General features: G+C 39.6%; 1 protein-coding gene across 1 annotated transcript; it reads right to left on the reverse strand.

Annotated features, from left to right (window-relative positions):
• Positions 1–52: 52 nt before the first annotated feature.
• slc22a21 (solute carrier family 22 member 21) lies at positions 53–14,174 on the reverse strand. The gene is made up of 10 exons (XM_031734027.2): positions 13,041–14,174; positions 12,550–12,653; positions 8,710–8,864; positions 8,435–8,606; positions 8,066–8,192; positions 6,177–6,274; positions 3,972–4,186; positions 3,605–3,787; positions 2,957–3,092; positions 53–1,992 (listed from the first exon to the last, which is right to left on the reverse strand). The coding sequence occupies exons 1-10, from the start codon at positions 13,518–13,520 to the stop codon at positions 1,929–1,931; spliced, it is 1,734 nt and encodes a 577-aa protein (XP_031589887.2). The 5' UTR covers positions 13,521–14,174; the 3' UTR covers positions 53–1,928.
• Between the last annotated feature and the right edge of the window lie 358 nt (positions 14,175–14,532).

Raw genomic sequence — 14,532 nt, forward strand, 5'->3', positions numbered from 1 at the left:
GTGTAAAGAGTAAGTACTGAAATAATGATTTAGTAATGACAGAAAATCTATCTCTTCTACCTACCCTTTCTTCATTTATTATGTTACAGCCACAGAAAGCACAACTGTGATTGGAAACTGCGGCACAAACAAAGTTACTGCAACCATGTGCAATAAACTTCATTTCACTTCATTTAAATGGTTGCTTTAACCCTTTCATGCATGAATTATGACAACCTCAATTGGGATTTTTTTCTTAAATATTTTTATTCATCTTTAGGCATGAAAAGATGAATAAAAATACTTAAGAAAAAAATCCAGATTGAGGTTGTCTGATTTATGCATGACAGGGTTAAATAACAATAATTACAATGAAACACGTCATACATCTATGGTAACATTAAATGACCAGTGGGTGGCAGGGTATGGAGTGACACATCAGTGTCCAATGTAGTGGTTTATGTGCAAGTATACCATCAACGCTGACACAAATACAAGAAAACAGCCTTTGAATAGCTGTCCACTGTAGTGACAACTATACGTGAAAGGGTTAAAGACCAGGAACCAGGTCTGCAACCACTCACATTCAGTTGCCTTCAAAGCGACCTTGGTGCATCAGGAGGGTGAAAAAACAAAAATAAGACAGAGCCAGTCTATCACTTTGTTATTGTTTGGTGAATGAATCGGATTCCTAAATTAGACAGCAATTATTTTCAAACCTTCACCAGTTCATCTGAGAGGGACTGCAGTCAGTCTGAGTCAGATGGTGATTGTTCATGACAGGTTGGCTTGTAGGCAAGCTGTGCATTCACCTTACTATTGAAAGTGGCCGCCCAGAGGTTAAAAGCTGGCTGTCGCAGCTACTTGCAGTCAGTTCTCAAATTTAAAAACAATACTAAAAAATCAGTGCAATCACCAGAAAACCAAACATTTTTCCTAGTCACAGTCAAATTGCTGCCCTGTTTTTACTCTAGTTCACACGCGTTTGAACTCCAGGCCTCAAGGGCCGGTGTCCTGCCGGTTTTAGATGTGTTCTTGATCCAACACAGCTGATTCAAATGGCTGAATTAACTCCTCAACATGTCTTGGAGTTCTCCAGAGGCCTGGTAATGAACTAATCTTTTGATTCAGGTTTGTTGACCCAGGGTGATATCTAAACCTGCAGGACACCAGCCCTTGAGGCCTGAAGTTCGACACCCCTGCTCTAGTGTGACTGAGTAATTAGTTAGCCTATAGAACTTCTTCTGATATACAGCACCATGTAATTGGTTGCATCTGATTAACAGCTGAATCCAAAGAAAACATTATTTTTATTACATTAGATTATAATGGTTACTTGTTTGTGTGTTTGTTTTTATAAGTCCCCCTTAAGCTGTGGCCTAGAGCTGATCAACTATTTTCTACTATCAATCTACTACTAGCCGATCTACTTCCTGGTGTCTTATCATCACAATCAGAATTACTTTGTGGTATCTGGGTATTTTATGGCATACTCATGTATGATGTCATTCAGAGTGGCAGATCATGGTCAGATCATGGTTCATGGTAAGCAATTAATGAATAAATCTTCCATTAAATAATGCATTAAATGCATTATGTATTCCCACTATATTCTAAGCAAAGTACTGAATTTCTACAAATTTTCTGCAAGTTAGTCTTTCAAGTTTCCTATTGTACATCCTAATGTTGTCAAATTGGTGGTGAGTATAAGCTTCCTTTTATAATATTTTTTTGCTATAATATAAAAGTAATATTTTAGAGTTTTGTAAGGAAATTAGCTCTCCGGTCCCCTTGAACTGATATAATTTTATACATCCAGTGTCAACACAGCAATAATATTACCTATGTCTATAAAGAGGTCACTTAGTGGAAATGTGTACACAATCTCTGCTCATCCAGTGATTCGAATCAAGTCAGATTTTCACTTTTCTCCTTGTTTATGGAGTCTTTCATGCAGGAGCATTTTCCTCTTCTCTCATGTGTGTGACAGTGTAAGGCTTTCTCTGACAGCATCTACAGAGAAGGAAGAAAAAATAAAGTCATAATCAAGCATTTTCTGTTTTTTTACATTTCTGTATGTGAACTGTCCTGGACTAAAGAGGAAGTGGAAACACTTGTCAAACAATTATCTGATTCCCACTATGTATTTTAATATCTGTTATATGGGATCAGCTGACCTTACTGGGTGAATCTGGGTAAATTTCTGAGTTACTAAATAATAGCGACACCAATAAAATATTGTAAACTGTGGTACATTTGTTTTGCTTATGAGTTCAGTATATTGCATACACTCACTGTCCGCTTCAATAGGTTCAACTGCTCATGAACACATATATCTAAGCAACTCAGTGCATTTAGGCATATAGACATGGTCAAGATGCACAGTCGGTCTTTTATGCAGTGAGCTTTTTATCATAATTTTTTCTTTACCTTTCTCTGATTAAACACAATTGTAGCTATGACAAATATACTGAGAAATATATATTACATGATGATAATCCCTGATACTCCATGTAGGCAAGTCGCATGGTAGATGAGGGTGTTTTCTATATATGCAAACAAACGTTACTTATTAACAAGCAGGAATCTAATCTTTGCACATTTGGTTTAACTGTTGAGAAAAATAATCAAAGGGCAAATGTGTTTGAGCTTGTGAACTCACCAACACACCAAAAATGAACAGAGTTGGGTAAAAGAGATCTATATTTTTCTATCTTTCTTCTTTCTTTTTAAGTTTAAAATTTAAGCAAACACATTTTTTGAAAAAAAAATATAATGGTATAAAATTGTGATACAAGAAAAAAAAAATTAAACTTTATGTTTAACACTATTTAAAATTGAAAGATTGGCCTCTCCTTATAACACCGGAACGTGAAACTACCAAACGCACAACGATTGTAAATTTAAACTACACTGAAAAAAAGAGTAAAATAATCTTTTTACCTAATCTCACTCTATAATGAAACTCTTTCTTTACCCGGGGAAGTGCTGCATGTGATCAATGGTCTCAGGCAAAGGCATTCCAAAGCTCTCAGGCAGCAGGAGACTCAGCAACCCTGCTAAGGCTGTAAGGCTTCCCATAAGGATGTAAGGCAGTGAAACGGAATAGCTTCCTGTGGCAACACATCAAAGGAAGTGAAGAAAGTGAAAAACAACCTTGCCTACAATGGTTACAAAAAAAATCCCTTAAATGGTAAGAAACTTGTAAATTTTAACTGAAGGCTGTTGTTTCCTTTCTGATTGCTAATCAAGTCTTCTATTACACTTCAACTAGTGGTATTTCTTGTTGTTTAGTTCTAGTTGGGACATTTCTAAGTTGTTATGTTCTCCTTGGACGTGTGTGGTCTGGTTTCCTTGAGGAGTACAAGTTAGTTTAACTCCAAACTTCAAAATGCCAAGTTATCTGACTTTGAACGTCTAAATGTTCAAGCCTTGTGACAGAGTATTTACTAAAATAGATGAAAAGAAATGCATAAACACACCTTCATTTAACGAGAAACTAAGAATAAGCTAGATGTAATGGCAGGATGCTTAGCATATGTTCTCCTCACTTTAAACGTGTTTATTTTTCATGCTTGTAACCAGTGATTAACACAACTTTAGGGAGAGGACAGAAGATCCTTACTTAAGTAAATGAAGAACGGAGCAGTAATGCTTCCTATTCTGGAGGCCATAGAACAGGCACCAACAGCTGTAGTTCTCAGCACAGTTGGGTAGAGTTCAGCTGTGAAGGCGTAGACCAAAGAATACGCTGTTGTCACTGCAAACTTCCCTATCATCTCCAGTGCTATCGCCAGAGAGAACAGATCTACGGGGGAAAAACATTGCAAACGATTGAAAATGACTGTACTTAATCAATAAATATGAGAACAACACTCAAAATAGAACATGTGAACATAATATATAATTATATTTAAAAAAAAAAAATTAAAGATTGCCAGAAATTACAGCTATAATGAATCAGTTTCGAACAAAACATTGAAGTGCCATACGTGTTGGAATAAGCTGAATGAGCAGCAGAAACAACCCTCCCATGGACAATGATGAGGACAGAGTCAGCCGTCTGGAACACCAGCGAAACATAGTCCATGACAAAATGTAGGCTGGTATCTCCACCAGAGCTGACAGGAAACAGTTGAAGTGCACATTCCCATGAAGGTTTGCCGTGTTCAGGGAAACAGCAAAGTAGGCAATGGTCAAGGTGTTCCTGTGAGGATATAAGGTGTCCTTTTTGTATCCTTATTCTGTACATCTCAATAGTATGGCACTACAAAGTAGTCAGAAACATAACAAAACATTGTATCAACAAAATATTTTAGTTTTTTGGTGGTTTGACACTGTAGATGTTGTGACGGCAACATCTACAAAACCTCCACTAAAAGTGAGAAATGTGGTACGTTATAGATGAAAAGCTAAATCTAGTATTTTAGGTGGTGTAACATAAGTTTGTCATAGATCTAGCTTTGTAGAGCTTAATGTTTTAAGAACATCTATTTTAGAATTTTGTTTAACATTTAAAAGTGCAGATAAACACAGTTAGTGACTGTCCAAGTGGTTCCTTCAAGTGCTGAAAAACAAAGCCAAAATGAAATTTCCTATGGTCATTTGATAATGGCATCAAAAGCCCTGAAGTACTTTACTACTGAGCTGCCACCCAGGCAAAAGAAAAATAGAGCTAGATCACGTTATAACGTGAAAAGTTTATTTTTCTAACAATAGAAAAATAAGGGTATGGGGCGATCGTGGCTCAAGAGTTGGCAGTTCGTCTCAAGAGTTGGCAGTTCGTTCTTTTGCCTGGGTGACAGCTCTTTACAATACCTATGCCTAGAAACAAAATAAACCTAGAGCTTTTTTTTCCTTTTATATTGATAGGGGACTTCGTTTTATTTTTGTCTTTTTTCAAAAGTTGCCTTAAGCCTCAAAGTTATGGCAGATAAGGAACATGGTTGCACTGAGTGAGCAGCATAGACAGTTTTAAGATGGCTGTAGCTACTGCAATGTCATGCACTGGTTTCTGAAGTCCTGTTTTTAAGTCTAGTCTCTACATTAGAATTTTCACCATCTTGGGTTTTTTTTTTAATCGCTTTTTTTATAGGACTAGGAAGGTTTTTGTGATCACAACCATCACCATCTGGTGGCACTAAGAAATAATGCAGGCTTCAGTCACTTTTGTATTGGCAACATTTTTCCAAGCTACATCTATGTTTTAAACTCACTGTGGTGACAGGTAGGTGCTGACTACGTTCCCAGCTCTTTGCTAGATTTCATTTAAGCTAATTAAAGACACTGAACTGAAATTCTATTTTTTAGTATGTCAGCGCTAACTGGCAGGTATCTTTGTGTGTGGAATGCATCTATACTGTGTATGGATATGCCTTGATAACCAAGCTAGCAATGCTAGCTAGCTTGGTTAGCACATCAAAGTCCAAAAATTGACCATTTTGGCTAAAATAATAAGACTGCAACACATAAAACCAAACTTCAAAGCAGTTAAGAAACCAGTAGGTGATGTCATGCTGTCTTTGTCCATTTTTTAGATTATATACAAGGTGACTAGCTAAAAATTACAAAAGCAAGCCGAACGAGAACCACAACTCAACCTTATCCTGGGTTTCCCCTATAGGAACCCTAAAGCACTCAAAACAAGTTTTTAATAGAAGGAGAAATGAAAAATTTGAGTTTTTTTTTAAGTCAGTTAATTGTAATAAATATGCAATGTGTGATTACATATTTATTACAATTGATATTTTCAGGATATGCAATCCTAAAAATATTTTCATATTAATATTTTTAACTTCAGAGGTTAAGAAAAAATATCATCTTATCCACTAGCGAAGACTTAACTGTGTAAAGCTAAATCGAATTGTTTCCTGATCAAACAGAAATGCAGCTGCATCTGTTTTCGGACTCAGCAAGAAAGCGTGCACAGGACGAATACAGGCATACTGTGCAGTTATGCAAAACCTGATTTTGATCTTAGTTGCAGGCTTCACAGCACCCGACAGGTCATTATTTGTTGTTAGTGAAACAGGCTTACATGTGGTCAAAGTGATGCATAAACAGGTTAAACCTTTTTATGTGAATGTGAGCAGTCGTGTGTGTTTATGCCCACATGTGAGTGCTTGGATGTGTGTAGCTGTGTGTATGTAGGGTCACGGTACCAAATGCGAGGGTCAGGTGGGACAGCAGGGACTCACCAGATCAGCCACAGCGTGACAGAGATCCAGCGGATGTTTCGAGAACGAAGCAGGTCACAGATGTTGTGGGCCCTTCTCTTCTCAGGCTTAAGTTGTTCCTGTGGGGCATCGATGCATGTGGAATAACAAACACTTAACAAGCAGAGCCATCAGTCTGGAAATAATGTAACTGGAGAGAAGCTTGTGGGTTCAGGGTCAGATTTTCCATATATATGTATATATGTGTGTGTGTGTGTGTGTGTGTGTGTGTGTGTGTGTGTGTGTGTGTGTGTACAGTATATTCAATTGTGAGGATTTTAATTTAAATGAGCAAATATTTCAGTGTATAATAATAAAGTTGGGGGGGAAATGCATTTATATCCCCTAAACCGCATATTATACTGCCATTTGCTGTAATACCACATTTGTAAGCTAATTATATCCCCATGGATTGCTTGAGACAGATGTTTATAATTAGAAACAGACAGCAGTCAAGTATTCAGCTTTTTATTCCCCCCCAAAAAAACAATCCCACAAAAACCACCATAATCTACTCCCAGTTTCCAGAAATGACACCAAATAAATGCTAACTCTACACATTTTTTAGCAGATCTGTTCTCAAAAATATAAAAAATGTGTCTCCATAAAAACATCAGACACCTGTATTGTTCTAGACCTAGTTACAATAAACTGATAGAGAAAAAAAAACAAACAACATTTTGTAGCCCATGCTAAGGGTACATTATCTCTAAGGGGGAGATATTGTCTGCACAGGATAAAGTTCATGAATGTGGCAATTTGGTTTCTTGAATAGAGTTCAAGAAACCAAAGTTGAAAAAAGTAACACAGAGGTCATCTGAATGGAGGAATGCATTGTGGAAAAAAACAGACCCACTTTTTAAAGTTCTTTCGTAGAGTTCAATTGGTAATTTTCCATTATTAAGCATGTGATCCTTTTTTTTAAACAATGAACACAATTACTGCAATTAACAGTTTGATTTATTTCATGTTTCAATCTCGGAAATTTACCATTTTTCTGGATTTTAGGTGTCTTTCGTTTTTTGATAGACAGTTATATATGGATTGAACTGAAGTAGACAAAAACCAAGGTAATATTAAGAAACATGACGTCTTCACAGCTTCTTTCATAAACTTACCTTTATTTGCAGTTACAGGTTTAATCAGTTCTTCCTGCTGTTAAAGTTCAGGCCTTTCAGGTTTAACCATATACTCAACCATTTACCAGCTAACCTATCTAATCTGTACACATTTAGGCTCATAACACATGTACAGCTGTACTAAAGCACAATATAACGGTGCTTGGTGTTCTTTTCAGCACGTTGAAAACTCCTTGTCGATTAAAGTCGACTTCCTTTAATAGTTAAAAGGCACATTATCCAGTGCAAGAGTGCAAGAAGGAAAGGTGTTAAATAAACCTTGACAACGTGTCTGTCTGCTAGCCGCCAGATTAACGTTCATTCATGCGGAAAACAGGAAAACAGCAAATGATTACATCACAATGCACACTGAGCAGTGAACCCTAAAAGGTTCATGCTTCTTGCCCTTTCACCTAGAAATACTGAAAATTCAGTTGGAATATTAAAACACATAGTCACATGGTTTAATTGTAGGTGTATGCATTCTAATTTTCCTGAAAAAGAATAAATATTTACTGTCTTACTATCTTATTCAGTCATTAATATTATAGTGTCTAAGTGATTTCTGAAAACAAATGAAAAACAGCAATCATACCTCCAGTAAAATAGCCTTCTTTCTAAATTATTTGTGTAGTGACAGTAACAGATTTTCAAAGTTACAGAGAAAACACTGACAGATAAGGCATTTTTGTGTTCCCTAAACATTTTAAAAGAACTGCCGCTTCTCTAGCACAGCACCCAAAAAGGTCTCACCTGCAAGGGACTAAAGATGACTGATGGAGGCTCAACCTTGTTCTTCTTAGCAGCGTCTCTGATTATGGCCTCAGCTTCTTCTATCCTTCCCTGAGAGAGCAGCCACCGAGGAGACTCTGGGATAAACCTTTTTCATTAAACAAAAGAGGGCAGAAACAGAGGCTCAACCTTTTCAAACCAAATAAAGCGCAGTCAGGACATCATGTAAATGTTTTGTCAATATTTTTTTACTGGCTTCATTAAAAAGGATCCAAGAAAAAATAATTTGATTACACTAAAAAAAATCCTAACACTCCCCAGATGTACAGCTGTGCATTATCAGTTACCATAACAACATGTACAGTCACACACAAACACACACCTACCTACCACCAGAGAGGCACAAAGAAGAAGCCAGGCAGGGAAAGGCCTAGGAGGAGCATCCTCCAGTCCCTGATGAAGAAACCAAAGAACGGCAAAAGCATGTAGCCCCCAGCAAAGAACAGATTCACACCCGCCGTGGTGTAAACAGTCCGCACATATGGGCTTAATATCTCTGCTCCTTGGAAAATGATGATTAAAAAAAACATTCAAAATACAAGTTAAATTACATAAAAGTTTTGTATTACAAAAAAAACATATCTGAAAACTTTTGAATAGAGTACCTAACACAAACGCAGCCACAAAGTTGGAAATGTGGCCCACCCCAACGACAAAGAACAGGGCGCAGAACGCCGTCCAAGATGGCGAGAAGACCTGAATCAATGTGAATACCGTCTGAATTGCCTGAGTAACAAACAGCACTATTTTTCTCCCATACCTGAAATTGACAGAAGGCAGGACTGAACAAATCAGCATGTTTTATAAAGTGGGAGAGTCAGTCAAATTCACGACAACAATAATGTCTCATATGTTCTTTTTTCTGCATGTACTTCAATGAGACAACATGTGCACTCAATGACTAACAATACCATAAAGACTGACCAATCCCCTGATACCTCATCTCTTTGCTTCTTTTTAATTACAATTTTGTTTTACAGCAACTTTACTGGATAGTTCACTCTCGCCCCTGCCATTAGCTTCCATCCAGAACAAATGAAATAGTCTGAAATTGTGTGGTTTTCTGAGACATAACCAAACAATTAATTATTTAAGTTTGCCCCCCCAAATCTTACTCTAATGAGTAACAATGGATTTTCCCTTTAACCTAACTTGGCTTCTGAGTTGTGCTCGAAATCTGTTTAGACTTTGTGAGGGATTATGCAAGAACTGTTTTCAATAAAAACAAAATGCAATGAGCTATGAATCATCTAAATTTGTTCTGAGGCCTGTTTTTCATCTTTTTTTCTTTTTTAAGAACACTAAAGTTGCAATAGTTTGAAAAGAGAGATATCTTGCCTGCATAGGGTACTTTCTTGTTTTATTTATAGCAGAGCTATAGATAACTGGTTTCGACTGGAAGCTGACCAGTTTAGTATCAGGACACTTGGTAAAACATTTGTTTTACGCCCCCACCTTGGCTACTCAGACCACATCTCTGTTATGCTAATCCCAGCATACAGACCACTCGTCAGGCGATCAAAACCGGTTCTGAAGCAGGTGAAAACCTGGCCAGCAGGAGCCACCTCTGCTCTTCAGGACTGTTTTGAGAGCACTGACTGGAACATGTTTAGGGAGGCAGCAACTTACGGCGACTTCACTGACTTGGAGGAGTACACGTCATCAGTGTCCAGCTACATCAACAAATGCAGCGATGACGTCACTGTCTCCAAGACCATCATCTCACGACCCAATCAGAAACCGTGGATTACTGCGGAAGTGCGTGCACTTCTGAGGACCAGAGACTCTGCCTTCAAAGCGGGAGATAAGGTGGCGCTTAGCAGAGCTAGGGCCGAACTTTCTCGGGCCATCAGAGAGGCAAAGCGTGCACACGCCCAGAGAATCCACAACCACTTCAAGGACAGCGGCGACACACGGCGCATGTGGCAGGGCTTACAAGCCATCACCAACTACAGGACGACAACACCTGCCTGTGATGGTGACGGCTCCCTCCCAGATGCGCTGAACAACTTCTACGCTCGGTTCGACAGGCAGAACGACGTGGCGGCGAGGAAGTCCACCCCTCCTCCGAACGACCAGGTGCTGTGTCTCACTACAGCTGAGGTGAGGAAAACTCTACGCAGAGTCAACCCACGTAAAGCTGCTGGTCCAGACAACATCCCAGGCAGAGTGCTCAGAGAATGTGCTGAACAGCTGGCAGATGTTCTCACTGACATCTTCAACATCTCTCTGAGCAGTGCCGTCGTTCCCACGTGCTTCAAGGCCACCACCATCGTCCCCGTGCCCAAGAAGTCTTCTGTGTCCTGTCTCAACGACTACCGTCCTGTTGCACTTACACCCACCATCATGAAGTGCTTGAGCGGCTCGTCATGAGACACATCAAGACCCTGCTGCCCCCTCACTGGACCCACTGCAATTTGCATACCGCCATAACCGCTCAACGGACGACGCCATCTCCACTGCACTCCATCTTGACCTCACACACTTGGACAAGAAGGACACACACGTTCGAATGCTGTACATAGATTTCAGCTCAGCATTTAACACGATCATCCCCCAACAACTGATCGGAAAGCTGAGCCTGTTGGGCCTGAACACCTCCCTCTGCAACTGGATCCTGGACTTTCTGACCGGAAGGCCTCAGTCAGTACGGATCGGGAACTGCACCTCCAGCACCACCACACTGAGCACTGGGGCCCCACAAGGCTGTGTGCTCAGTCCTCTGCTGTTCACACTGCTGACTCATGACTGTGTGGCAACACACAGTTCAAACCACATCATTAAGTTCGCTGATGACACGACCGTGGTGGGTCTCATTAGCAAGAACGACGAGTCAGCGTACAGAGAGGAAGTGCAGAGGCTATCGGACTGGTGTAAAGACAACAACCTGTCTCTGAATGTTGACAAGACAAAAGAGATGGTTGTTGACTTTAGGAGGACACAAGGCGACCATTCACCGCTGAGCATCAACGGCTCCTCTGTGGAGATCGTCGACAGCACCAAGTTCCTGGGCGCCCACCTGGAGAAAGACCTCGGATGGTCCCTCAACACCAGCTTCCTGCACAAGAAAGCCCAATAGCGTCTCTTCTTTCTGAGAAGACTGAGAAAGGCCCAGCTTCCACCACCGATCCTGACCACCTTCTATAGAGGAACTATTGAGAGCATCCTGAGCAGCTGTATCACTGCCTGGTTTGGGAACTGTGCCATATCGGACCGCAAGACCCTACAGCGGATAGTGGGAACAGCAGAGAAGATCATCGGAGTCTCTCTCCCCTCTATTAAGGACATCTACACCACACGCTGCATCCGCAAAGCCACCAGCATTGTGGCTGATCGGACACACCCCTCTCACACACTCTTCACACTCCTGCCATCTGGAAAAAGGTACCGAAGCATTCGGGCACACACATCCAGACTGTGCAACAGCTTCTTTCCACAAGCCATCCGTCTCCTCAACAAAAAGGGACTGGACTGATAAACACACACACACACACACACACACACACACACACACTCTATCACTCAGCTCAACTCAACTACCTCAAAGCACTGAGACTGAACTTACACATCAACCTGTAAATGCTCTTTTTGCACAATATTTTTATGTTTACTGTTCCTGCACTACCTACATACCAAGTATGTTTACGGTTTCCTTTGCACTACTTACCTAGTTAGAATAGTTAGTTTTAGTTAGATAGTTAGTTTTTGTTAATTTATGTTGTAATTTATGTTAGGTCAGTCTGTCCTGTCTCTAGTTAGCTAGTTTAGTGATTTTCTGTTAATTTATGTTGTAAATTTATGTTGCATGTAGCACCTTGGCCCTGGAGGAACGCTGTTTCGCCTCACTGTGTACAAACTGTATATGGCTGAAGTGACAATAAAGCCAACTTGACTTGACTTGACTTGAAAATGTGGTTTGGCACTGTTTTGCTAATAAATATAAATTAATGTGTTTTTAAAAACACAAATTTATATCATTTTGTGATTCACTGATGCTGTGACAGACTATGGTGGAAAGAACACACTGAGTTGTGGAATGAAAAGTGTATAATTAATTTGAGCATACTGATTAGCCTATCGTATGCAATGACATTTGTTTAACAGCTTACTTCTGTAGCAATAGATATGAGTTAAAGGGCATTTATTTCTATATCATATCTAAAATATAGTGTGGTAGGATTAGCTATATTAAATAAACAGCTGGGCTTAACAATTTTTTAAAAACTATTCCTCAGTGAATATTGGACTAAAGGTCACATTACTACACATGTGTTTATTCAGTAGATCAACAGTACTCTAGCTCAACTGATTTGACCTATGCTTAACAATTGTTAAGCATAGGTCTATATGTCCGGAATATGCTTATCAATTGTTACCCATGGGACTAGAATTTAACAATTAATAATAAGTAGAATTTAACTGAATTAAGCTATCTTGTCCATAACCTGTCAGAGAGCTGTCCTGAAATGAAGGAACCAGTGAGAACTCCACAGAAGAAGAAAGAAGAAGTCAGCGGTTTCTTCCAGCTTTCATCACAAACCAGGTCCCACTGAAAAAACACATAGATATATACAGTGCAGATCACACTCAAAAAGGTTTGCTTTTTTTAGTTTTGTTTTCTCTTCAAGAAAAACCAAAGAGCTCAGTGTGTTCCAGATGTTAAACAACAATCTAAAAGCATAAAACAGCATTGTTCATGTAAACCACACAACCTAGGGCCAGTTTTCCACAAATTAGAGATTTTGTGTTATTTGAGAAATTTTTGCCACATCTTGTTTGACTTTGTGATGAATTCCCATAATAACAAGAGTTTAGCTAACACACTTCCTGTATATCACAACATTTAACCTATAGGCTATACACAGTCGCTTAGATCTACCTCAGCATAAAAGCAGAATCAGCCTTCTCCGCATTTAGAAAAAAGGCGTGTACATACCTCCGATATGATAGTAGAAATGTAGATGCTCTGGTCATACTCCCATCCGTCCAAGCAGCTTTCTTTCGGCACAGCAGACAGATTCACATCAACGTCGGGCAGCAAGCCTTTTTCAGAGAAACTCAGGATATCAACAAGTTTGTATCTGGAACACTTGCTGCGCACTAACGCGCCACCTTGGCTGCTCTCTTGCTCCAGCGGGATGCTGCTGTTCCTCCACGCGGGGGTGAGGTTGAGATGCGCGGGTATGAGGCAGTGGTGGGACGGCGTGTCGGCGAGGAACACCGTGGAAAGGGCAGTGAAACCGTTAGGGATGACGGTCAAAGAAAGGAGGAAAAACACCTGCTGCTGGAAACGTCCCCACTCTCCGAGGAAAGCCGTTGAAGTTTCATAGTCCGTCATCTTACTGGTTTCTGACGGCTCAGGGTACACACAGTGGGCCAGAGTTAAGAAAAATGAAATGATGACTGGAGTGGGCATTTCTTAAGCAGAGCTTTTGTTTCAACTACTAAACCATCCCTCCCACCTCGCGGCGTTTTAATTATTGGCCAAGTTTCTCAAATTAACTTGTCTTTAAAGGGACAATCCGTGTTTTAAACTGCATGGCAATAATGCATTGTTAAGCCCCCAAAGTAAACAGTGTTAAGTGTTAAAATATCGATTTTTAGTGCATTTTAGTGCACGTGCATTATGGCAGCTACATTATCTCTATCATTTCTATTTCCTAATACTCAAAAACATAAATAAACCATTACTGATTTTAAAAGAATTTTAACGTAATAACGATAGCAAAATACTTTATTCCATTTACACAAGTGTCCTTCTGTATATGCTTTAATTTAGCTGCCATCACCTATGCTGATTTGCATCACTTGACATGTGAGTCAAAGCTTTGTTCCTAAGGTATAACAAGAAAGTGTGCACTGGGTTCATCTGCTAAGACAGCTGTTTCAGAGAGCAAGCATGAAAATCACTGTGATGGAAAAGTCCATCATTAGGGAGAGTCCAGAAAGGACAGCGTCTTACCCCTGCACTGGAAGTTGTATTTCCAAATTCCTTACTTTAGTCTTGCCATACCAAATGCACTCTGGACTCTTTTATTATCGTAATGACACCTATTTGAAATTATCTTTGGTCCAAGGCCAGATAACGATGCGCGGTGTTCTCTTTGGTTATAATTCCCTAAAGTCTTCCCTCCCCAAAGACCAGATACCTTTTTTGTTATACTGTGTCTTTCTCCTGAATCAAACTGCCATAAAAAGACCATGAAGTCGAACACTCTCATAATTTCCTAAACAGTTAATTACGTAAGCGTTGGATACCACTAGATCAGTAAATACAGCTCCAGCCACCACTCACTTACATGCCAGCTTAAACTGTCCACATTGTTCTACATTAGTACCAAAAACCAATGAAGAATGAACACTGTGCATGTCTGTCGATTATTAAAATTAAATGAAAAAAATACAGCTAGATAGAGAGCGAGTGAGAG

Source organism: Oreochromis aureus, linkage group 10 (genome assembly GCF_013358895.1).
Source record: "Oreochromis aureus strain Israel breed Guangdong linkage group 10, ZZ_aureus, whole genome shotgun sequence".
Taxonomy (NCBI): domain Eukaryota; kingdom Metazoa; phylum Chordata; class Actinopteri; order Cichliformes; family Cichlidae; genus Oreochromis; species Oreochromis aureus.

Excerpts from the sequence above, each read along its gene's own strand:
- slc22a21 (XM_031734027.2), bottom strand. The coding sequence starts at position 13,520 with ATGCCCACTCCAGTCATCATTTCATTTTTCTTAACTCTGGCCCACTGT. Across the intron at positions 3,788-3,971 it reads CATTCAGCTTATTCCAACAC|ATCTGTTCTCTCTGGCGATA; the intron begins GTATGGCACTTC and ends TTTCCCCCGTAG. Across the intron at positions 1,993-2,956 it reads CACATGCAGCACTTCCCCGG|ATGCTGTCAGAGAAAGCCTT; the intron begins GTAAAGAAAGAG and ends CCTTCTCTGTAG.